We start from the raw sequence: 25,038 nt of genomic DNA, 5'->3' as shown, positions 1-25,038 counted from the left end.
ATATGCATTAAATATTGAAGAACATTAATATTATAATGCATATGTAATATGGTGTATATATTTAGCAAAATGCTCCTCTCTAGAGCTATTTTTTCTAGCTGACTAATGAGTTGATGTGGGTTTTCTGAGGTAAATATAACGATACATGCGCCAAAATGTTATTTATTTATTTTTATTTTTTACGAAACAGGATGACTAATCGATTCTTGAGATTTAAGAATCGATATTGGTTCGTAAAAATGAGAATCGATTAATATCGAGAAATCGATATTTATTACCCAGCCCTAGTTTTTATTTCCCGAAAATGAATTTTTAATGAATATAACATTGTGAATCCTAGTTTCCAGTATAACTCAACCTTGTTTATTTTAAAGATGTTTATTTTTGTATCACTGAAAAGAACATGCCTCAAAAGAAAAAGTGTGTGTGGATGACTTTCACCCCACGAGCTATTTTATGACGTTACCACTGTCGCCCAAAAAGAAAAGCAAATCAAGGCCACAGGTGGTTTGTATTTAATTATTTTAGCAGAATATATCTCCATGTAATCTAGGCCATAAAGGTAAATCAACATGCTCTCTTCTGAAAGCACTTCGGGCTGCGTCTCACACCGACCTTCACTGTCTCCTTGCCAACAGCAATCTTCCCAAACAAAAGATTTACATATTTGTAGTTGGGAGGGAGTAAACGCACACACAAACCTTAAACCATGTTCCTGTCGGCTTCACAGCGCCTCAGGGCCAGCACGTGACCTCAGTGACTAACCGGTTTTCACAGTACAATAACCTCAGGTGATTATATATTATATACAGGCAAACCAAAAATAATTCTGATTTAATATTTGTTACTAGTGTGTGCAGGACAATAGTTCATTTATGTAAGTGATTTTGTATGTAAGGATTTTTCTCCATATAATGGACTTCAGTGGGAACCAAACGCTTCAAGGTCCAAAAGACAGTTTCAGTGCAAACTGTTCAAAGGGCTTTAAACGATTCCAGATGATGAATAAAAAAGTAAGTGAGTAATGCACTTTGATCAAAATGAACACTTTTTTTCTGAGTCAATTGGTTAGTTTCGTTCGTTGAATGAACCAAATGGCTCTGAAAAAGATTTGTTCGTTTGATGAACGAGTTTGAACAGGAGAGTCACTAACGCGCATCACAGAACAGAGCAAGGCGAGCATTTGAGCTTATAAAACTTAAACTTTGTTATTTATTTATTAAATGAGCGATCGTTTCGCTTGATAAGACCCTTATTCATCGTCTGGAATCGTTTAAAGCCCTTTGAACAGTTTGCACTGAAACTGTCTTTTGGACGTTGAAGCGTTTGGTCCCCATTGAAGTCCATTATATGGAGAAAATCCTGGAATGTTTTCATCAAAAACCTTAATTTCTTTTCGACTGAAGAAAGAAAGACAGACATCTTGGATGACATCATGGGGGTGAGTAAATTATCAGCAAAAGCATTTTCAAAAGTGAACTACTCCTTGAATGACAAATTCAATTTGCACCACTACATGTAGTTGAGGTCACAATGACACAGTTATAGCGGCCTCATGACAGTCAATGTCAAAACCAACCACATGACAGTTTAATGTAACATTAACCCATAAAGCTTAAGTAATTAATCTGCTATGTTTATGACAAATTATGTTGTTTTGGTAATGTCAAGTTGTCAATACATCTCAAACAAGGGCATTTTGCATTAAAAAATGTCATAATTGAGCGAATGACACTTAATGACAGTTGTCATAAACATGCATAAACCCTCCTTCATATTGATGATGTATTGAACATGAACTATTCCACTGATCACTGAACTGCATTGAATGTCAATTTTTGTTTTTAATGATACACTGAAATGCATTGGAAAATAAGTGTTTTATTGAAGATACACTAAAATACATTTTACGAAGAATTTATGGAGTTAATTGAGTTAATAGTGAATATCCAGTTTTTTAAATGTAATATAGCTCTCAGACTAAGATGACACTAAGCAAAATCTCAACAATTACATCGCTAGTTACCAAAATACGAGTGTTTTAATAATAGAAACAACCTCAGCATGTAGATCTATTCATATATTTTCAGACAGTCATTTTTAAAATAATCCCAATATTCACAGATATGTTATCTTTCAAACGACATAACTGCTGTGGTCTATTAAAAAACCCACTTTTGTTTTTTGATTTGATCAGAAAAAAAAAAACTTGATGAGTGTGTTAAGACTGAATAGCTTTTTTTGTTGATACAAAGTTATGTACACACAGGTATTTTACTATTTAACACTAGTCTGCCTACACAAATGGATTATGAACTGCAAGAGACAGTGAGACGCCGATCATTTACATAGTTATGAAAACGGCATCCTCTGTTCCCAACACCAGAATCTAGAATAAAATGAGTTTGATGACGTCTCAAACCAAGCGTTTTCCTTCTCGATTTGAGTTTGAGGCGCGACACAATCAGGATATCGATCTCCCAGAGTATTCCTCACGTTTTTCCTTTTGCTCTGTAAAATGGCAATAAGGCATTGATATTAATATGGTAATCCTGTTGGGATATTGGCACAGAAAGGGTTATTGAGTCTCACCCTGCAGGAGCAGTTCGACCTCCTCGTTGTTCTCCACAGCCACTGGCCTCAGGATCATGGCAAAGAAGATCGCCACAAATATCACCTGTTATGAAAGACAACAGTCATCTCTGAGACAGCCAAATACAATTAGTTTGAGAGCAAACAGAGACTGTTGCTTAAAGGCATAGTTCACACATTCATTCATACTGCATTATTCATATACTAGGAAGGTTTACAATAAATGACTGAGGTTTGTGTTGCCCTATTTTTACGGCCCCCGATATACTTCAAGTGACATCGAAGAACAAACCGGTGTGACGTCATTTCAAACAAAATTACATTAGTTTGGAGTGCACTGTAAAAACGCATATGCTTTATCTGATCAATAGAATTGTGGTAACGGATTACAAACAATATTATTGATTAAATTTAACCAATAATAGTTCGTTAGTTTATAAATTTATAAATGATGCCTCTTCCACATCATCATTTGTATTGTTATTTTTTTTATTTAAATATCTGTACTGTGTTGTCTCTGTCTGGAATAAAGTTGATTGATTGATTAACAAATTCGAAATGAGTAATAATTAATTAAATTATTCCTTAAAAGTTAACCGTTTAAAATGAGTAAAATTTACACCAAAAAATGTAACAAAAATATCTCACTAACAGACAGACGTCAAAGATTAATTAAGAACTCGTTATTTTATATTGCCAGCATTGAATTCACCTGATGTTAAAAAGCAGAATCACTGAAGGAGAAAAACTTAATTTTTAAAACAAACACTGATCACCATAATGGTGACATAAATGTGTTTTTTTTTTTGGTTGTTGTTGTAAATTTTTACTCATTTTAATTGGTTAACTTTTAAGGAATTGATTTGATTAATTATTACTCAATTCTAATTTGTTAAATTTAATTAATAATATTGCTTGTAATCTGTTGCCACAATTTTTTTGATTAGATAAAGCATATTAATTTTTACAGTGCGTGAAACAACTTGCTAAAGCGAAATTTGCCAGAAAAGTTCACTCTCCGGCTGGTAAACGCCTCTGAACTCCCATTGGTTTGTGTGGTGATGATGTAATAGGTGGGTGTGTCTCTGAGGCTCCGCCTTCTTTGAGGTGTAAATCATCTCCGGTTCAGTCCGTCGAGGTCAGACGCGATGAACACACTGTTGTAACGAGACAGGTTTTTTAAAAATATTTTTTTTAGTTAAAGGGTAACTAAACCCCTGGTCAGAGCCTGACTCCACCCACTGGCAATATTTGAAAAATGCTGGAAAAGTGGGCAGAGCCCAGCGGAGGGGGGCGTGCACCTGAGACGCATCTCTTTGTATGGAACTTGCCAACGTCACCAACAACCGCTGTGTCACGTAACACCGCAAACATCCAATAGGAAAATTCAACTGCAGTAGCCAACGTTCAACCTGAAGAGGGCAGCACTAAGACGTTTTTACACCATATATTGTAGAAATAGAACAATTTATAAACAAATGCCATAAAAGTTACTCGAATCAATGACTAGTATTAATAAAGATCCATTCTTACAGATCATTAAGTTGGTTAATTGTTTAGTTACTCTTTAAAGGGTTAGTTCACCCAAAAATGAAAAATAAGTCATTAATTACTCACCCCCATGCTGTACCAACCCCGTAAGACCTTCGTTCATCTTCGGAACACAAATAAAGATATTTTTGATTGAATCTGAGGGCTGTATCACTCTTCCATAGACAGCCTGAGGGACTGCCTCTTGACGGCCCAGAAAGTCATTAAAAGAAAAGGTTTAAATATTCCAGTGGCTCAACTATAACTTTATCAAGCGACGAGACTACTTTTTGTGCGAAAAAAAACCGTAAATAACGACTTTATTCGACTTTCCATTACTTCCTTATGGGCGCATGCGCGAGAACTGAGACGAGACCGTTCTTCTTCGACTACTTTTTGTTACCGGCTGCTCACCGCTTAAGAGTTTTACCGCCCCCTACCGTATAAGATGACGTACTGATATAGCCGGAGGCGCAAAACGTTCTGTTTACAAGCAGTACGTCATCTTATACGGTAGGGGGCGGTAAAACTCTTAAGCGGTGAGCAGCCGGTAACAAAAAGTAGTCGAAGAAGAACGGTCTCGTCTCAGTTCTCGCGCATGCGCCCATAAGGAAGTAATGGAAAGTCGAATAAAGTCCTTATTTACGTTTTTTTTTTCGCACAAAAAGTAGTCTCGTCGCTTGATAAAGTTATAGTTGAGCCACTGTAGGCACATGGAATATTTAAACCTTTTTTTTAATGACTTTCTGGGCCGTCAAGAGGCAGTCCCTCAGGCTGTCTATGGAAGAGTGATCCAGCCCTCAGATTCAATCAAAAATATCTTTATTTGTGTTCCGAAGATGAACGAAGGTCTTACGGGGTTGGTACAGCATGGGGGTGAGTAATTAATGACTTAATTTTCATTTTTGGGTGAACTAACCCTTTAAGATGCTATTTGCGCTATAATACGAAGATCCGCGGAACTGTAACTAGCATCTTATGTTTCTGAATAAAAAAAGATGTCGACACTGTGTAATGAACTTGCTCTGGTTCTAGTTTTGGATTAAGTTGTTGTTGTCATTTGTTATCGATGTTAGTCCCGCCCCTCCTCCACTGTGATTGGATGGATGGGTAAAAAGTGACCCTTGAAAACAATTGGAAAAATGTTCCAGCTACGGGAATTAAAGGGATACTTTCGAGTCAATGACAGCAGAAACTGTCTGGTTACTGATATTCTTCTAAATATCAGAAATATTTCGGCTGAATGGATTCGAAAACGGTAAAATTCAAACCACTGGTCATGTGTTTCAAACTACTTTTTACCCCTTGAGTATATCGGCTCTTTCGTCCTTTTCAGCCTTACGAACGTTGTTTCTTTTGGATTCCAGCAAAGATTAGCAGATTTTTGGGTGAGCTATTCCTTTAAGTCTCCTGCTTCTCAAAATTATTTTTCCTGAGAAGACCCCAGTAATCATCCTGGTTCTTACCTTAAGCGGCTGCATGATGAAGATGCTTTGGACAAGCGATAATGTAAGAGTGATGACCCACTGTATGGAGGAATCCCTTCCGTACTGGAAGCCATAAAACAGGGTGAAGAAGGTGGAGAACCCGCTCATGGCAAAAAGCAGGAACCAGCCAATAAAAACACACCACCAAGGCAACCACCAACCCTGTTTCTTCTTCTCTACTTGCACAGTTGGTTGGCTGAAACAAAAGAAAACAAACAAAAAAAGTCAGCAAAGTACTGAATTTACAGTGTACCTATAAAGTACATGCGTTGCGTAGGTATAAGGAAACAAACTGGAAATATTATTCTACTGCAGGCAACTATCTTACGCAATTTAGCGAGAACATCCACTGCGTATATTTTTGTTATAATAGTGTAGCAATAAATCGAGGCCTTTTCAAATTACAAGGTACTGTATATATCAATGGAAGCTGGTTTCCGCCACCGAATTAAAAAATTCAAAAGATATTTCGGCTTTTTATCTTACAATTGCAAGTTTACAGAATTGCGTGATATAAAAAAAAGACTTTATAGACTTTTTATCAATCGATCATTTAAAAAAAAAAAAAAGTTTGAATTGTGAGATAAAAACTTGCAATTACCTTTTTTATGTTTTTATTCTGCGACGGAAACAAGCTTCCATACATATCACTGCATTTACACAGTATTTTTTTTTGTCGAAAAAGTGCAGATTTTAACAGCATTTCCTAAAAGTTCTTGAGTTGTAATTTTGACTACATTTACAACAGGAGAAGCAGCAGAGATGACGGTCCTGACCTTTGGAGAGTGAACTTGGCAGACGCCATTTCAGCTTTCTTCAGCAGAACATTGACCGTTCCACGAGCCTCCCGAAGCTCTTCATTAAGAAAGAAACCCTTTTCTCCCACATGCTCCAGTAGGTGAGAAAGATGGCTCAGTGAATAGTGCACGAAGTGGCTGCAGTACGACCAATGAGGGTCACCAACACTTTCCACTGAATGGGAACACACAATGGAGCTATGATGAGTCCCTGTATCATCTAAAACAAGCACATTTGAAAAAAAAATCTAATGCCTCCACCTGCTACTATAGCCACGCCCCAATGTCTCCGCCTGCTACTATAGCCACGCCCCAAAGTCTCCGCCTGCTACTATAGCCACGCCCCAAAGTCTCCGCCTGCTACTATAGCCACGCCCCAAAGTCTCCGCCTGCTACTATAGCCACGCCCCAATGTCTCCGCCTGCTACTATAGCCACGCCCCAAAGTCTACGCCAAGTCTCCGCCTGCTACTATAGCCACGCCCCAAAGTCTCCGCCTGCTACTATAGCCACGCCCCAAAGTCTTAACCTGCTACTATAGCCACGCCCCAAAGTCTCCGCCTGCTACTATAGCCACCCTAAGTCTCCGCCTGCTACTATAGCCACGCCCCAAAGTCTCCGCCTGCTACTATAGCCACGCCCCAAAGTCTTAACCTGCTACTATAGCCACGCCCCAAAGTCTCCGCCTGCTACTATAGCCACGCCCCAAAGTCTCCGCCTGCTACTATAGCCACGCCCCAAAGTCTTAACCTGCTACTATAGCCACGCCCCAAAGTCTCCGCCTGCTACTATAACCACGCCCCAAAGTCTCCGCCTGCTACTATAGCCACCCTAAGTCTCCGCCTGCTACTGTAGCCACACCCCAAAGTCTTTGCCTGTTATAATAGCCACGCCCCAAAGTCTCCGCCTGCTACTATAGCCACGCCCCAAAGTCTCCGCCTGCTACTATAGCCACGCCCCAAAGTCTCCGCCTGCTACTATAGCCACCCTAAGTCTCCGCCTGCTACTGTAGCCACAACCCAAAGTCTTTGCCTGTTATAATAGCCACGCCCCAAAGTCTCCGCCTGCTACTATAGCCACGCCCCAAAGTCTCCGCCTGCTACTATAGCCACGCCCCAAAGTCTCCGCCTGCTACTATAGCCACGCCCCAAAGTCTTAACCTGCTACTATAGCCACGCCCCAAAGTCTCCGCCTGCTACTATAGCCACGCCCCAAAGTCTCCGCCTGCTACTATAGCCACGCCCCAAAGTCTCCGCCTGCTACTATAGCCACGCCCCAAAGTCTTAACCTGCTACTATAGCCACGCCCCAAAGTCTCCGCCTGCTACTATAGCCACCCTAAGTCTCCGCCTGCTACTGTAGCCACACCCCAAAGTCTTTGCCTGTTATAATAGCCACGCCCCAAAGTCTCCGCCTGCTACTAATAAAAAAGTAGTAATAGTAATAAAATAATAAAATGTACTAATCTGACATTAGTGAGAGGCATTACATAACTATAAACTCATTGAAATGCTAAATATAGCACATAGCAATGAAATGTGTAGTACTGATCAAGGAACCTTGCATGATCTGAAGGACGTCATGCACTTTATTCAGGGCCCAGAAAAAATCACCACTCGTCTCAGGCCGTATCTCTTTGGCAGCCAGATTGTTTTTTGGGCTTTTGCTCAGATGATTTAACAGTCCTATGGTTTCCTAAGAGTAAGAACAGAACATTCACACATAATGCATGCAATAAATACTCGAGAGCGCAGAGTTATGAGAGAGAGAGAGCAGTTATTATGCAGTCAGTGCCTTCATGATGGTGTTCATAGATATGGCAGCAGCTGCTTTAGTTTTCTTGGAGGAGTCAGCCTTGTCTTTATTCGAGAGAATGCGTGGTTTGATGTGTCTGAAGATAGTAATGATGAGGATGTTGATGGGAAACATGAAAAGGCCGCTCTCTACGGCTACCATGAACTCCTGCCACGTCAGCTCAAAAGAACCTGTAAAATTCAAGATATTTTCAGTAAAATAATAAAGACACACACACACACGCATATATATATATATATATATATATATATATATTAGGGCTGTAAAATGATTAATCGCATCCAAAATAAAAGTTTGTGTTTACATAATATATGTGGGTGCACAATGTATAATTACGTTATATATATATATATATATATATATATATATATATATATATGCACACACATTCATGTATATTTAAGAAAAAAATATTATTTATATATAAAATATTTATTCATATATAATATAAATTATACATATATATATATATATATATATATATATATATATATATATACAGTATATAAATGAAAATATTTACAAGCATGTGTGTGTTTTTATATATATATATATATATATATATATATAACATAATTATACACAGTGCACCCACATATATTATGTAAACACAAACTTTTATTTTGGATGCGAATAATCACGATTAATTGTTTGACAGCCCTGTTATATATATATATATATATATATATATATATATATATATATTAGTGCTGTCAAAATTAGCGTTAACACATGCAATCAATGAATTAATGGCTATTGAAGCCTAAAAGTTTATGTGTAGTAAATTCAATGTTGAATCAGATCAAATATTCTTTTTCTAAAGCTACTTTGTGTAATGTCTTCTTTTTTAATTTAACACAATAATACATTTAAATGATCTTTCGGGGGTTAATTACTACAAAAGATTAAGTATATACAGGTGAAAATTAGAATATCATGTGACAGTAATTCAACATAATACATATGCATGATTATACTTTTCAGAGGGCCGACATTTCTGTATTTAAAATCCCTTTTTTATCAATTTCATGCAATATTAAAATTTTCTGAGATTTTGAATTTGAGGTTTTCATAAGCTGTGAGCCATAATCATCAAAATTATAACTTTTGCATGAGTTTCACCTGTATATATATATATATATATATATAATAAAATATATATGTGTAATGAACATAAATTAATAAGCAACTGAGCAGAAAATGCTCCTCAAAGCAAGACTGTCTCAAACACGATGCGTTGAGAACGAGACGTCACATTTGAGCGTTGCATAACCTCAGCAAATGAAACATGCAGCAGAGAGGTTTTCTGACCTATCTTTAGAAGGACCGGAGACTCTTGATCCGTGGGAAGGTTCCAGAACATGATGTTAATGGCCATGGTGCAAAGCAGAAGAGACATGCAGCACGAGACCCTCTGCACACGGGTGAAGGGACTGCGCCGGGGCGGGTCCACGATCGACACCCAGATGTGCTCGTCCCGGAAGCCGGAAGATGTCCGGGTCTGGAAGATGTTCCTGGGATGGGGTGGCTTAGTTAGGAAGGTAACATGTATCCAAAATATTTTAACATGTACACTACCACTCATTACACTACACATTATAGTGCTGATATTGGGTACACTTTTCCATGGCCCATTTTAGACATTCAAGTAACTTTGCAACTAACTCTCATTAGAGTATCAATAGACTGAGATTAATGTCTGCTAACACTTTATTTTGATGCTCCTCAACTGACTAAACAGGTGAAACTCGAAAAACTAGAATATCGTGCAAAAGTAATAATTTTGATGGATATGTCTCCCAGCTTATGAAAACCCCAAATACAAAATCAGAATATTAGATGAAATCAATAAGACAAAAAATTAAAATACATTTAATTAAATTATTTAAATACAGAAATGTCGGTCCTCTGAAAAGTATAATCATGCATACTTTATGTAGAGTTATATATACAAAATATATTAGTTTCACCTTTTAATTTAAATAACTGAAATACATGAACTTTTGCATGATATTTTAATTTTTGGAGTTTCACCTGTATATATATATATATATATGCTTTTCAGATATTATCAGAATTCAGCTTTTGACAATATCGTTATTCAAGTTCGATAACATTTTTAGGGGTGCACCGATATGAATATTTTGGCCGATACCAATAACCGACAAGTCTGAAACCGATATTTTGGCTGATAAATCTAAATACAATTTTTTATATAATTTTTATGAGCCTGACAAGTCTCACCATTAAAAGCAACATCCCAAACACAATTATAATGTTCTCATGATAATTTCCATATTTAGCCGATAAGACAGACTTGCGCTCTTGTAACCACAGCCACGTCCAAGTAATCTGAGGGCGTGATAAATACTGTTCGTTTTCTCACACAAACCGCTCGTTTCGTGTCTTAGGCCATCAATGTGTACTTACATTTACGAGTCATTAAATCATGTTTAATTTAGACTTCTCTGTGCATGCTCTTTGAGGTGGTGACCATAGACCTCCATTATATGACTGATAGACATGAACGGTTTGACCTAAAAATATAAAAATTGAAAATACTGCCGAAACAAAGACACCTACATCTTGGATGCCCTCGAGGTAAGATAAAACATATTAAAAATTAATTTCAAAGTGAACTATCCCTTTAAAGGGAATGTGATATGACGCTCTTATTGGTTTGTTTCCGTTACGTTTTACCCCGCCGGTAAAATAGCAACAGCGTCGAGACCCGCCCACAAAGATACTTGATACTTGATACTTGTGTGAACAGGAATGTGTCTCTCGTCTACTTGTGATCCGATCGTCCAAAACGCATCTTAATACCAGGAGTAAACCGGGCCTTTGAGAATGTAAGCTTTTACCCAAAGCTTGCGATTTCATTCATCTTGGCTGAGTTGAAGGTCCTCTTGCAGGTTTCGCCTCTCAGCCAGGAGGAGCACAGAAAGTGTGAGACCTCCATCGTCTGTAGATCCTGCGCCTGCACTTTATCCAAGTACCTGACGGAGAAAACTGAAGCTTTAGACATACGCAACCCAGTTCAGTCATAGGCATTATTCTCCGATCACGCATCACTGCAGCTTCATTTCATTTTATTAATTTTCTTAGATTTCAGATTCATATAATATGCACATACTACACAGAATACACATATAAAGCTGTAATTATTCACATTTAAACCTACCCATACTAATAAGCCTGTCCTAACCTTATCCGTATCCCCTTTCACAGTACAACATCAATACAATAATTTTTGGAAGTTTGTTTCCACCACAGAATAAAACATTTTAAAAGATAATTGAGACTTTTTATCGAAAATTGAGAGTTTACATCTCGCAATTTTGACGAGATATTGAGATATTGAATAGAGAATTGCGAGATATAAAGTCATAATTGCGAGATATAAAGTCAAAATTTTGAGATATAAAGTCAGAATTGCATGATATAGTTGCAATTGTGTGTTTTAATGTCAGAATTGAGAGATATAGTCAGAATTGCAAGATATAAAGTCAGAATTGTGAGATATAAGGTCAGAATTGCATGATATAGTTGCAATTGCGTGATATAAAGTCAGAATTGTGTGTTATAAAGTCAGAATTGCGTGTTATAAAGTCAGAATTGCGAGATATAAAGTCAGAATTGCGAAATATAAAGTCAGAATTGCATGATATAGTTGCAATTGCATGTTATAAAGTCAGAATTGCGTGTTATAAAGTCAGAATTGCGAAATATAAAGTCAGAATTGCATGATATAGTTTCAATTGTGTGTTATAAAGTCAGAATTGTGTGTTATAAAGTCAGAATTGCGTGTTATAAAGTCAGAATTGCGAGATATAAAGTCAAAATTGCGAAATATAAAGTCAGAATTGCATGATATAGTTGCAATTGCATGTTATAAAGTCAGAATTGCGAGATATAAAGTCAGAATTGCGAAATATAAAGTCAGAATTGCATGATATAGTTGCAATTGCATGTTATAAAGTCAGAATTGCGTGTTATAAAGTCAGAATTGCGAAATATAAAGTCAGAATTGCATGATATAGTTTCAATTGTGTGATATAAAGTCAGAATTGCTAGATATAAAGTCAGAATTGCGTGTTATAAAGTCAAAATTGTGTGTTATAAAGTCAGAATTGCGAGATATAAAGTCAGAATTGCGAAATATAAAGTCAGAATTGCGTGTTATAAAGTCAGAATTGCGAAATATAAAGTCAGAATTGCATGATATAAAGTCAGAATTGCACGATATAAAGTCAGAATTGCGAGATATAGTTTCAATTGTGTGTTATAAAGTCAGAATTGCGAAATATAAAGTCAGAATTGCGAGATATAAAGTCAGAATTGCGAGATATAGTTTCAATTGCGTGTTATAAAGTCAGAATTGTGTGTTATAAAGTCAGAATTGCGAGATATAAAGTCAGAATTGCGAGATATAAAGTCAGAATTGTGAGATATAGTTGCAATTGCGTGATATAAAGTCAGAATTGTGTGTTATAAAGTCAGAATTGCGTGTTATAAAGTCAGAATTGCGAGATATAAAGTCAGAATTGCGAAATATAAAGTCAGAATTGCATGATATAGTTGCAATTGCATGTTATAAAGTCAGAATTGCGTGTTATAAAGTCAGAATTGCGAAATATAAAGTCAGAATTGCATGATATAGTTTCAATTGTGTGATATAAAGTCAGAATTGCTAGATCTAAAGTCAGAATTGCGTGTTATAAAGTCAAAATTGTGTGTTATAAAGTCAGAATTGCGAGATATAAAGTCAGAATTGCGTGTTATAAAGTCAGAATTGCGAAATATAAAGTCAGAATTGCATGATATAAAGTCAGAATTGCACGATATAAAGTCAGAATTGCGAGATATAGTTTCAATTGTGTGTTATAAAGTCAGAATTGCGAAATATAAAGTCAGAATTGCATGATATAAAGTCAGAATTGCACGATATAAAGTCAGAATTGCGAGATATAGTTTCAATTGTGTGTTATAAAGTCAGAATTGCGAAATATAAAGTCAGAATTGCGAGATATAAAGTCAGAATTGCGAGATATAAAGTCGCAATTACCTTTTTTATTTTTAATTCTGTGGCGGAAAAAAGCTTCCATAATAAATTGCACCGAACATTAAATATTTGACTTGATGTGTCCACAAAGTCGTTATAAAACCTGATATAAAGTGGGACCTTTAAGATGAAAATTAGCTGAGTATTTTGTGTGGCTTAGCATTCCTTTCCAATTTGATTTAAAGTGTACTCTGTGTCTGCCTTGCTATGCAAACATAGGAAAACCCATGCAAAAAGCCAGGACACACAGACACCTACCAATCAGGGCTTCGGCCCGAGTTGTCATGCGATATCTCAATGCTCTGCAGTTCTCCGAGAGAGAAGGGGATACTGAGCAGAAACACATCCACGGCTCCTCTCTCAAACATCGGCTTCTCGGGGTCAGACATGCGGTAAGACTCGCTCTCTCCTTCGCTGAACTGGAGGGTCATCATCACCTGGCAAATCAAAGACTTTAGTAATGAGGACCACTGAAAAGCTCTTACATTCATGAAATAAAGAAAGACTAAAGACTAATATCACCTTAGCAGTGGTGCCAGCCCCTCTTCTGTGGCCGGTCTGCACATATAAAAGGTAGTTGTATTGGGCGCACGGATGATTGTCCTCCAAGAGAGTCATCTTACGCTGTGGACACACACATTTAACCACGTTTCACTAGCATCCTGCGTGGTGTATCAATGGATACAGTGGGATCGGGTCATTTCTGTAGCATTAACCCTAAAATAGCCGACGGATTTTGTGGGGAAAGCAGGAAAAATGTAGGTTTCATGTCGATGTTGTGAATATTTAGATCATACATTCATTGTTTAAATAATGAGCCCATTTAAAAACAACATGAAGACCTGTATAGTGGAAGATCTACTCGCATTCAGATAAAAATATTTCACATATTTATAATACACGTTTATAATGTGGTTTTTAAGTGTAGGCTTATTTCGTTTATGTTGAAATTTTATTAATTTAATTTTGACATTTTTCAGAATGTGTCCGTTGTTTGTAAATGTTTGTGACTCCCAGGATACGTCTCCCGTTTGTGGGGTACAAATTCATTGAGAAAAGTAAAAAATCGAATTTTAATTTTAAAACATTTATTCTCTCATAACTTAAAAATTCTTTGCAAAATTCTGTTGAACAATAAGTATTTATGAATATATTAGCCTATTAATATGAACATTTCCAGGGCTTACAAATTATGAATATTACCAAAACTTTTCTGAAAAACCTGCTGTACACAATCTACTTCATGCCTTCTGTCCTCTGATTGAGTTTAATAATAATAATAATAATACTAGTAATTGCGTGGGAAAAAGTCAGAAATGTGAGATATAAACTCGTAATTGCGAGGAAAAGTCATAATTGTGAGTTATAAACTCGTAATTGCGAGGAAAAAGTCATAATTGTGAGTTATAAACTCGTAATTGTGAGGAAAAGTCATAATTGTTAGATACAAACTCATAATTGGGGGGGAAAAAGTCATAATTGTGAGTTATAAACTCGTAATTGCGGGGAAAAGTCAGAATTGTGAGAAATAAATTCGTAATTGCGAGGAAAAATCATAATTGTGAGTTATAAACTCGTAATTGCAAGGAAAAAGTCATAATTGTGAGTTATAAACTCGTAATTGCGGGGAAAAGTCAGAATTGTGAGAAATAAACTCGTAATTGCGAGGAAAAATCATAATTGTGAGTTATAAACTCGTAATTACGGGGAAAAGTCAGAAGTGTGAGTTATAAACTCGTAATTGCGAGGAAAAGTCAGAATTGTGAGTTATAAACTCGTAATTGCGAGGAAAAGTGATAATTGTGAGTTATAAACTCGTAATTGCGGGGAAAAGTCATAATTGTGAGTTATAAACTCGAAATTGCGAGAAAAAGTCAGAATTGTGAGATATAAACTCGAAATTGCGAGGAAAAGTCAGAAGTGTGAGATATAAACTCGTAATTGCGAGGAAAAGTCAGAAGTGTGAGATATAAACTCGTAATTGCGAGGAAAAGTCAGAATTGTGAGATATAAACTCGAAATTGCGAGGAAAAAGTCAGAAGTGTGAGATATAAACTCGTAATTGCGAGGAAAAGTCAGAAGTGTGAGATATAAACTCGTAATTGCGAGGAAAAAAAAATAATTGTGAGTTATAAACTCGTAATTGACGGGGAAAAGTCATAATTGTGAGAAATAAACTCGTAATTGCGAGGAAAAATTCATAATTGTGAGTTATAAACTCGTAATAGCAAGGAAAAGTCAGAATTGTGAGTTATAAACTCGCAATTGCGGGGAAAATTCATAATTGTGAGAAATAAACTCGTAATTGCGAGGAAAAGTCAGAATTGTGAGTTATAAACTCGTAATTGCGGGGAAAATTCATAATTGTGAGAAATAAACTCGTAATTGCGAGGAAAAGTCAGAATTGTGAGTTATAAACTCATAATTGCGAGGAAAAGTCAGAGTTGTGAGTTAAACTCGTAATTGTGGGGAAAAAAGTCAGAAATGCGAGTTGTAAACTCAGAATTGCGGGGAAAAATCGAAATTGTGAGAAACTCGCAACTGCAAAAAAAAAAAAGAAGTTGGAATTGGGAGTCTGTACCTCACAATTCTGATGTCTAAATATGATCTGTCCTTGAAAATAAGTTTATGGGACTTTGTCCGATGTTTTATCGTGAAAACCGTGAGCTTATATTCTCAACAAGCCACACGAGTGTGTGAAGAAGACAAGTAAACGTGAGTATACTGTACCGTTCTCAGAGCTTTGCGGTCGGCGTACCAGGCCCACATTACACCCACGAGGTAAAGTGCGAAGAAGCAGCTGAGCAACGACACCACGATATAGTTCTCATTTACTGTGGAAAACAAAGCTGCCGTCTGGGACAGGTCCACTTGGTTGGGCATCACAAAGAAGGAGCTCCCAAAGAACGTGGTGTGGTTGCACAAGCAGTGAGTTAGATTCGGCATTGTGTTGGGACCGACCTTCGAGGAAAAAAAAGACATCAGATCAAAAATGTTATGAAAAGACGGTGTATATTACTGACGGATCAGCGATTATGTTACCATGCAGCCCTCTCGACTCCAGTCTCCAAGCTCCTGGTCCCAGAACAGGCACTTAGTTACAAAAACGGAGACTTCAAAGGTCAGCGTTCCACTTGATGTGTAATTATGTGGCAATACTGACACCTTCCAAGTCCCATCGACTCGCTGTATCATTTCCGGGGTGATCAGCCAGCGATAACCATCTATTGCACAAAATCAGACAGGAGGAAGGTGAATTTAATTATTTAGTCTTTATCTGTTCTTTAAACTGTACATGCAATACTATTCATTACCTTTGTAGGTCACAATCGTGCTTTGATTGGAAATGGTGGTGTTTGCCGCATCGGGCGGGAACAGTGTAAATCTGAGACTTATGTTTTGGTTTGGTATTGCTGTAGCAATTACGGTCACGTTTGCGTCTGAGATGTTGAACGTTGAGGTGACGGCGTACCCTTGTTTCCAGGTTATATCCACAACCTCGGGCTGAGGCACTCCAGGCCGAGGCAGATATATCTGTACAGAGAGACGTATCAGTATGACTCCCTATGAACTTGGAACGGATTTCCCCCTGTGTTTTCACTGTTATATGATAGGGGGCGCTATTACACATCTTCTGAAATAGGACTGAATCTCCTGATCAAAACACAGGCGAAGAGGAAGCAGAAACAAGCGATCTCATATTTAATCATTAGCATATTTAAAATAACGCGATCATTAACAATGAAATGCGACTCAGGACGAGCAACAGGAGCTTTGAGGCAGTGTTGTAGTACTCGAGACTCAGACTCGTCTCGGACTCGGTCTCGAGACCATATTTTAATGGTCTTGGTCTTGTCATGGACTCGTGTCCATTTGGACTCGGAATTGACTCGTACTCGAACATTTTGTTTTTTTTAGGACTCGGAATTATTCCCGAGTCCACTCGAGTTCAATTAAAAATATTTTTCATGATTATTAATGTATGTTAATAAAATATTTCTTTAAATTGATTGACACACCCAGTGATTGGTGATTTTCTAGTGCGCAACTGCGCATGACAAATTGTAATAAAATTACTTTTAACACCACCTACTATGTGGCCTTTTTACCCTAAACTGATCATATTTTTTAAACTCTAAGTAAATTCGGTAAAATAAAAAAAAGGATTTCTCTAAGTAAATAAAAGTAAATTAGATAATCAACCCTCACTGGTCTCGGACTCGACTCTCTCTGGTCTCGGTGTCGACTCGGACTCGAGTGAGGTGGTCTCGACTACAACACTGCTTTGAGGTGTTGATGGACATGATCGACTTTTTAATCATCGTTCTGAATATGATCGTAGTCTTTTATCAGCTTTTTGCACACTTTTCCCATACCGAAGTGTTGATAAAAAACAATGCATGAAGCGAGAATAAAACGGCTTATTTGTTTAAAAGTAGAGGGTCTGTAATCTCTTCTGATATATGCATGTTCAGATATTCATAAAACTATATAATCTGACTGGGGGCTGTTACATTTTTGTGAAAATGATCAAAAACACTGGCAACTTAAACTAAATTAAATTATTTAATGTAATAAAAAAAACTTTTCACAATACAGCTTGACAGAAAATATTGCCCTACAAACTTCAATGAGCAAGTCAAAGCTTCTGTGTTCAATATTCATCAAATTGATAATGTGAGCTCACTCACTATGGTTCTCTAATATGTGCTAAACTTAATTGAGTTTTCACCTCGATGTTCTCTGGGAGATTTGTGAATTTGATTGAAGAGTTTCCCTGTTGCAAAGAAAAGCTGCAAGTTGTTCCAGTGATGGTTTCGTTGGACTTCAGATCTGTTGGATTCTCTTTAAAGTGGAAAAGCTGTAATAATAATAATAATAAAGTATTTAAACATCAAACCATGATTGTAGAAAACGATTATAAATGGTCTCTATAACAATAAGACTGCTGTGATTTTAGAAGACCCTTTTGCTCTTTTGGAATAATGTGCACTGATGAATCACGCACAACTAAACCATAAACATACTATATTAATAAAGTAAATTGGATTTCTTTAGTATCTAGTAGGGGTGTAACAATTGAGGAGGAAAAGTAAAAAATGCGAATTATAAACTCAGAATTGTGAGGAAAATCCAGAAATGTGAGTTATAAACTCATAATTGCGATGAAAAGTTAGAAATGCGAGTTATAAACTCATATTTCAGGGGAAAATTTAGAAATGTGAGATATAAACTTGTAATTGCGGTGAAAAAATTAGAAATGCGAGTTATAAACTCGTAATTGCGGGGAAAAGTCACAAATGTGAGATATAAACTCGTAATTGCGGGAAAAAAGTCAGAAATGCAAGTTATAAACTATAGTAATTTCGATTAAAAGTCCGTAATGTGAGATATAAACTTGTAATTGTGGGGAAAAAAGTCAGATATGCGACTTATAAACTGTTAATCCCAGGGAAAATATTGAAATGTGAGATATAAACTTGTAATTGTGGGGGAAAAAGTCTGAAATGCGAGTTATAAACTTGTAATTGCGACGAAAAGTAAAAAAAAAAGTGAGATATAAACTCGCAATTGTGGGGAAAAAAGTCAGAATTGTAAGATGTAAACTCGTAATTGTGATGAAAAATCAGAAATGTGAGATATAAACTTGTAATTATGGTGAAAAAAGTCTGAAATGCGAGTTATAAACTCGTAATTGTGATGAAAAGTCCGAAATGTGAGATATAAACTTGTATTTGCGAGGAAAAAAAGTCCAAAATGCGAGTTGTAAACACGTAATTGCGAGGAAAAGTCAGATACTCAAAAAACTGCAAAAAGTAGAGGGTCAGTAATCTCTTCTGATATATGCGTGTTCAGATATTTATGAAACAATATAATCATGGGGCCGTTACATTTTGGTGAAAATGATCAAAAAAACGCTGGCAACTTTTTTTATTGTGATATATTGTGACACGATTTATTGTTACACCTCTAGTATTAAGGTTGACTAATTTACACTGCAAAAACACACACCTGGAGGTTGACTTTCCCTGAGGGCAGCTGTTTAGTCATTGAAGAAAGAGATGGAAGTTGGCAATATCCTCCATCCCTTGAGCCGAGCATCTGTCCTCCCAGGGTGCTTGAGTCTTGACTATGGATGGAGACACAGCTGATGAGACATTGCAAATGATAACATAACCCAGTAATGAGTGATCAATCAACTAATAATGACCTGGTGACATAAATGGTGCCTGTTGGAAGTTCCTTGACAAGGTTCCCGTTGATGGCAAGAGTCTTCACGTATATGTGTCCCGCAAGAGAAATGATATCCTCAAGCTGTTTGATGAACAATATAAATTCCCACAGATCAACAGCTGTACCAATGTAAAGCATTCATCTTTCTCAATCAGCCTCCGATTCATTTGGTGCATTGATAACTCGACTTACACCATCCATGTTGTCAGTTCCACACTCTTGCGAGAACAAAAGCATGGCTGCAGTGCTGTTGGCAATCTCAGCAAGCTTGTCTTTATCCGTAACATCGGATTGTAGAAGGTGATCATATATGTTTTGCAGGAATTGGAGCTATCCGATTAAGAAGTAAAAGAAATTAATTTACATTGATGCATCAATGCGCTACGCTGAAAACAAAGGGAATATGAACTGGGCCAATGCTGGAATGTCATTTCACCTTTATTTGATTATGTACATCACATGTATTAAAGCACAAAATGTAAGATATAAACTTGTAATCATGGCGAAAAAAGTCCAAAATGCAAGTTATAAACTCGTAATTGCAGTGAAAATACAAGAAATGTGAGATATAAACTTGTAATTGTGGGGAAAAAAGTCCGAAATGCGAGTTATAAACTCGTAATTGCGATGAAAAGTCCGAAATGTGAGATATAAACTTGTAATTGCGGGAAAAAAGTCTGAAATGTGAGTTATAAACTCGTAATTGCGATGAAAAGTCTGAAATGTGAGATATAAACTTGTAATTGTGGGGAAAAAAGTCCGAAATGTGAGTTATAAACTCGCAATTGCGATGAAAAGTCCGAAATGTCAGATATAAACTTATAATTGTGGGAAAAAAGTCTGAAATTTGAGTTATAAACTTCGAAATTGCGATGAAAAGACAAGAAATGTGAGATATAAACTCGTAATTGCGAGAAAAAAAAAGTCCGAAATGCGAGTTATAAACTCGTAATTGCGATGAAAAGACAAGAAATGTGAGATATAAACTTGTATTTGCGAGGAAAAAAGTCCGAAATGTGAGTTATAAACACGTAATTGCGATGAAAAGTCCGTAATGTGAGATATAAACTTGTAATTATGGCGAAAAAAGTCTCAAATGCGAGTTATAAACTCGAAATTGCGATGAAAAGACAAGAAATGTGAGATATAAACTCGTAATTGCGGAAAAAAAAAGTTCGAAATGCGAGTTATGAACTCGTAATTGCGATGAAAAGACAAGAAATATGAGATATAAACTTGTATTTGTGAGGAAAAAAGTCCGAAATGTGAGTTATAACCTCGTAACTGCGATGAAAAGTCCGAAATGTGAGATATAAACTCGTAATTGCGGAAAAAAAAGTCAGAAATGCGAGTTATAAACTCGCAATTGCGATGAAAAGACAAGAAATGTGAGATATAAACTTGTATTTGCGAGGAAAAAAGTCCGAAATGTGAGTTATAAACACATAATTGCGAGGAAAAGTCAGATACTCAAAAAACTGCAAAAAGTAGAGGGTCAGTAATCTCTTCTGATATATGCGTGTTCAGATATTTATGAAACAATATAAGTTTTGCAGACTTTTGAAATTAAATGTACACTAACGTTTGGCCCTCTAGTGGTTAAAAAGCAAAACTGCATTTTGCAGAAGAACAGTATTTTAGTTGTGCTTCGGCTCTGTGTGACTGTGGATGAATATTATCTTACTGTTCATAAAACATTCACTAAGAGATATAACTAGTAGGATTAATCTCAAGCTGAAGACGTCACTGTGTAGCTTTACTCATTAATTACTCCAAAATGCATTTGAAAAAATATTTATTTGCCATGCATATAAAATATGCTACTAAAATCTTACAGGCCAACAGAACAAACATATTTTTTAGCTTGATTTTAAAATGCCATATGCAATAATATTAATATGTAATGTATACATCACCCTCTTTTCCTTTGGCAGTGGTTCCGTTGTCGTCTCCAAATCACTCAACATTTGTTTGGCGTTCTGCGAGATTGACAGTAAGGGTTCATTAGTTCAGGAACTAATGTTGAGATTGTAATTTAATTTAATTCTTGAAAAGATGTGGGGAGAACGGGCCTTCATTTTACATCCAACTCACGCGCACAATAATTGTTTGGTTATGGACCAGTCTCTACAATCTTACAATTGAATAACCTCACCAACCTCCAACAGCTGAGTAGTAGATAAAAGGCCTGCCATTGACGTTAGTAAGTCAGTAAGACTTCTGCGGCTCCTCTTCAGGTGTGTGAAATCTGATCCTTCATCTGTAACAGCAGAAGCGCAACGTTACATGTGTAAAAAAAACGTGTAGTAAGCGATCTCAGTCCTGTGATTCTGGACAAAATTGTGTTATGTTATGTCATATGTTATATTATGTTATTATGTTATGTCATGGTATGTTATATGTTATGTTATGTCATATGGTGTGTCCCATGTGTGTTATTGTGTGTCCTATATGTTATGTTATGTCATATGTTATGTCATATGGTACGTCCTATAGTGTGTTATGTTATATCATATGGTAGGTTATAAGTGATTGTATATCATATGGTATGCTATGTTATGGTATGTTATTTTATGTTTTGTCATATGGTAAGAAATGTCATATGGTATGTCATGATATTTTATGTCATATGGTATGTCATATGTTATTTTATTTCATATGTTATTTTATGTTTTGTCATATGTCATGTTATGTCATATGGTGTGTTATATGTTATGTTGTGTCAAATGTTATGTCATGTTACGTTATGTCACATGGTGTGTTATGTTATGTCATGGGGTATGTTATGTCATATTTTGTAATATCATATGGTGTGTTATGTTATATGGTATGTTATGTCATATGTTATGTATGTTATATGGTATGTTATGTTATGCCGTGTAATATTATGTCATATGGTATGCTATGTTATGTTATATGTTTTGCTATGTTGTTATGTTATTATGTTATGTGATGTTATGTTATGTTATATGATATGTTTTGTCATCTTATGTCATATGGTATGTTATGTTATGTCATGTGGTATGTCATATATTATGTCATATGTTATGTCATGTTATGTCATATGGTATGTTATGTTATGTCATGTGGTATGTCATATGTTATGTTATGTTATGTCATATGTTATGTTATGTCATGGTATGTCATATGTTATGTTGTCATATGGTATGTCATATGTTATGTTATGTCATATGTTATCTTATGTCATATGTTATGTTATGTCATATGGTATGTCATGTTATGTTATGTCATATGGTATGTTATTTGTTATGTTATGTCATATGTTATGTTATGTAATGTTATGTCATATGGTATGTTATTTGTTATGTTATGTCATGTTATGTCATATGGTATGGTATGTCGTATGTCATATGTTATGTTATATGTTATGTTATGTCATATGGTATGTTATGTTATATGTTTTGTTATGTTGTTATGTAATGTTATGTTATGTCATATGGTATGTTTTGTTATGTTGTTATGTTATATGTTTTGTTATGTTGTTATGTTATATGTTTTGCTATGTTGTTATGTTATGTTATGTTATGTGTTGCTGTACCTCTCAGGCAGAGAGAACCGAAGCTCCCAGAACAGTTGGGTGTGTTCACCAGCTGAAATGGATCAATGACCATATAAGAGCAAGCAAATACAGCTTTATTTACATCACTGCCATCATCTTTAAGAGGGGAATATGAGACTGGCGTTGTTGGCTCAAATCCTGTAAACAACAAAAGAATAAACACTAGTTTATTTCATTGAAATATACTGTTAAAAATAAAGGTTCTTCAATGGGGTTTTCCCCTCACTGTATATGGTTCATGTGAGATTAAAAAAGTTCTTGAGATCACATAAATATTTAAAACTAGATACATATGGTGGCGAAAAATCAAGCTTTTAATGTTGTTTATTTAAATGTCTTGGTGGTGTTTTTAACACAATTTTAGACAAATAATTTGCAAATTCATAAGTCGACAGCATTGAACTGCAGTGAACCAAAAAAAGTCCCAAAAACATGGTTTGAAATCGCTGGTGTTTCTGATGTCACAAACGACCTTGGAACCAATCAGATCAACATATGATCGTCAAAGAGTGGATCTCTGGACTGCTGTGATTGAGTGGAGGCGGGGCGCATTTACATATTCTTCGAATATGCAAATTTATTCAAGTCATGAATCATTTTGTTTTAAGGAAATAAACGTTTAAATCTGTCATTTTAACAATCAATGGTGAGTAAAATTATTGACTAAAGGGGGACATTCAGTTTCATGTTTAAAATGAATCACTTACCACTCAGCACTGTCAATATTAGCATCTTAATATTTCTGATTTTAGCCTCCTTGTAATTGTTCTTTCTCCTACCACTATCTCTCTTACAACTTGCATAGCACAATATATGTTGTCTAGATAAAATTATACTGTATTTTAGCATGATTTCCTCCGTCTTACATAAGATGCTTTGTTTTTACAGACATTTTAACATTCTATCAATGGTCTAGAGATGAAAAATATAATTTTTGGCCAATTATGGCACATTTACAGCCATGTTTATTAATGTCCACTGACCAAATAAACATACACATAACAGCTTCTCCAAATCACCACATTGGTTTCTGGGGTCTCATAAACCATCAGTCTGTAAAAGCCCATAATTTGTGTGTTATGAACGGCATAATAAAAACCTCCGATAAAAAATTGTCCTGCCCAATCAATTAAAGACATCCATACAAAATCTAGGAAGTGATTGGAATACAAAACCCCAATCAAAAGTTCTCATGAGACTGTTATGTTTAACTTTCACCTCAGTTTTAGGCCCTTTTCTAGTCACATTTAAGTGTAAAGATGGAAAACTGTGAGCTTCACTCACCCCTGATGGAGTTTGTGTACATCACGTCCCGACTGACCCACAACGGTCCAGTTTCTGAGAGCTGCCGTCGTAAGTGCTCCTTAATCTCATCATTCAAGTCCCTCAGAAGATGTCCACCTTGCGTTTCACATTTCTCTCGGGCTTCAACCCACGGCATGCGTTCTTGAACAAACTCGTACAGTATTCCCTCGTGAGTTTCCAGAAATCTTCTTCCATAATCCTGTCCATTTTCCTCCGTACAAGTTGTAAGCGGCATCAAACCGAGTGAAATCCAGTAATAAACCAGGACTTGCTTTGAGACGGCCATAGCTGCTAAAAAGCAACCTTCAGTCCAGAGAGTTTGTGAGGACTAGAAAACAGGGAGTCCTCGTACATCTTAGGCAAATCTCGAATCTCACTTTGTGAAAACAGTGAATGTGAACTAACTTCATTAGGGAAATGGGGTCAGGCACTCAAATACATGCAAAGTCTGACTACAAACCAAGACTCTCCGAAAGCTTCCACATTGTTATCAATGATTGCAGATTTGTGAAATAAAGACTTTTTTTAGCCACTCAAGTGATGATGAAATTGAGTCATTGTTATACATATGGAAACATGTAAGAATGTCATGTTTTTCTAATTCTACACTGTGAAATATATATTTCACAGTGTAG

At 36.1% G+C, this 25,038-nt stretch overlaps 1 protein-coding gene across 1 annotated transcript; it reads right to left on the bottom strand.

The window, feature by feature from the left end:
* Positions 1 to 1,862: 1,862 nt before the first annotated feature.
* Positions 1,863 to 24,848, bottom strand: pkd1l3 (polycystic kidney disease 1-like 3). Its single transcript, XM_089133619.1, has 21 exons — positions 24,383 to 24,848; positions 23,078 to 23,236; positions 21,678 to 21,778; positions 21,435 to 21,497; positions 19,711 to 19,848; positions 19,496 to 19,599; positions 19,297 to 19,414; positions 18,017 to 18,145; positions 16,599 to 16,818; positions 16,327 to 16,508; positions 16,015 to 16,245; positions 13,807 to 13,908; positions 13,543 to 13,721; positions 11,084 to 11,218; positions 9,531 to 9,733; positions 8,199 to 8,389; positions 7,964 to 8,099; positions 6,386 to 6,581; positions 5,589 to 5,805; positions 2,593 to 2,677; positions 1,863 to 2,511 (listed from the first exon to the last, which is right to left on the bottom strand). Exons 1-21 carry the CDS (start codon positions 24,687 to 24,689, stop codon positions 2,465 to 2,467), a joined length of 3,243 nt encoding a protein of 1,080 aa, XP_088989745.1. The 5' UTR covers positions 24,690 to 24,848; the 3' UTR covers positions 1,863 to 2,464.
* Positions 24,849 to 25,038: the final 190 nt, after the last annotated feature.

This window comes from Pimephales promelas, chromosome 1, assembly GCF_988280905.1.
Source record: "Pimephales promelas chromosome 1, fPimPro1.hap1.1, whole genome shotgun sequence".
In the NCBI taxonomy this organism is placed as follows: domain Eukaryota; kingdom Metazoa; phylum Chordata; class Actinopteri; order Cypriniformes; family Leuciscidae; genus Pimephales; species Pimephales promelas.
The sequence above is the reverse complement of the archived record's forward strand: the minus strand, read 5'-3'. Positions and strand labels throughout refer to the sequence as shown.

What these genes read in the sequence shown, in the direction of transcription:
- pkd1l3 (XM_089133619.1), bottom strand. Translation starts at nt 24,689, where the DNA reads ATGGCCGTCTCAAAGCAAGTCCTGGTTTATTACTGGATTTCACTCGGT. An exon ending in GGCACCATTTATGTCACCAG is followed by an intron (nt 19,415 to 19,495) that starts GTCATTATTAGT and finishes CTCCATCCATAG; the next exon opens with TCAAGACTCAAGCACCCTGG. An exon ending in GGGCTGGCACCACTGCTAAG is followed by an intron (nt 13,722 to 13,806) that starts GTGATATTAGTC and finishes TTGATTTGCCAG; the next exon opens with GTGATGATGACCCTCCAGTT.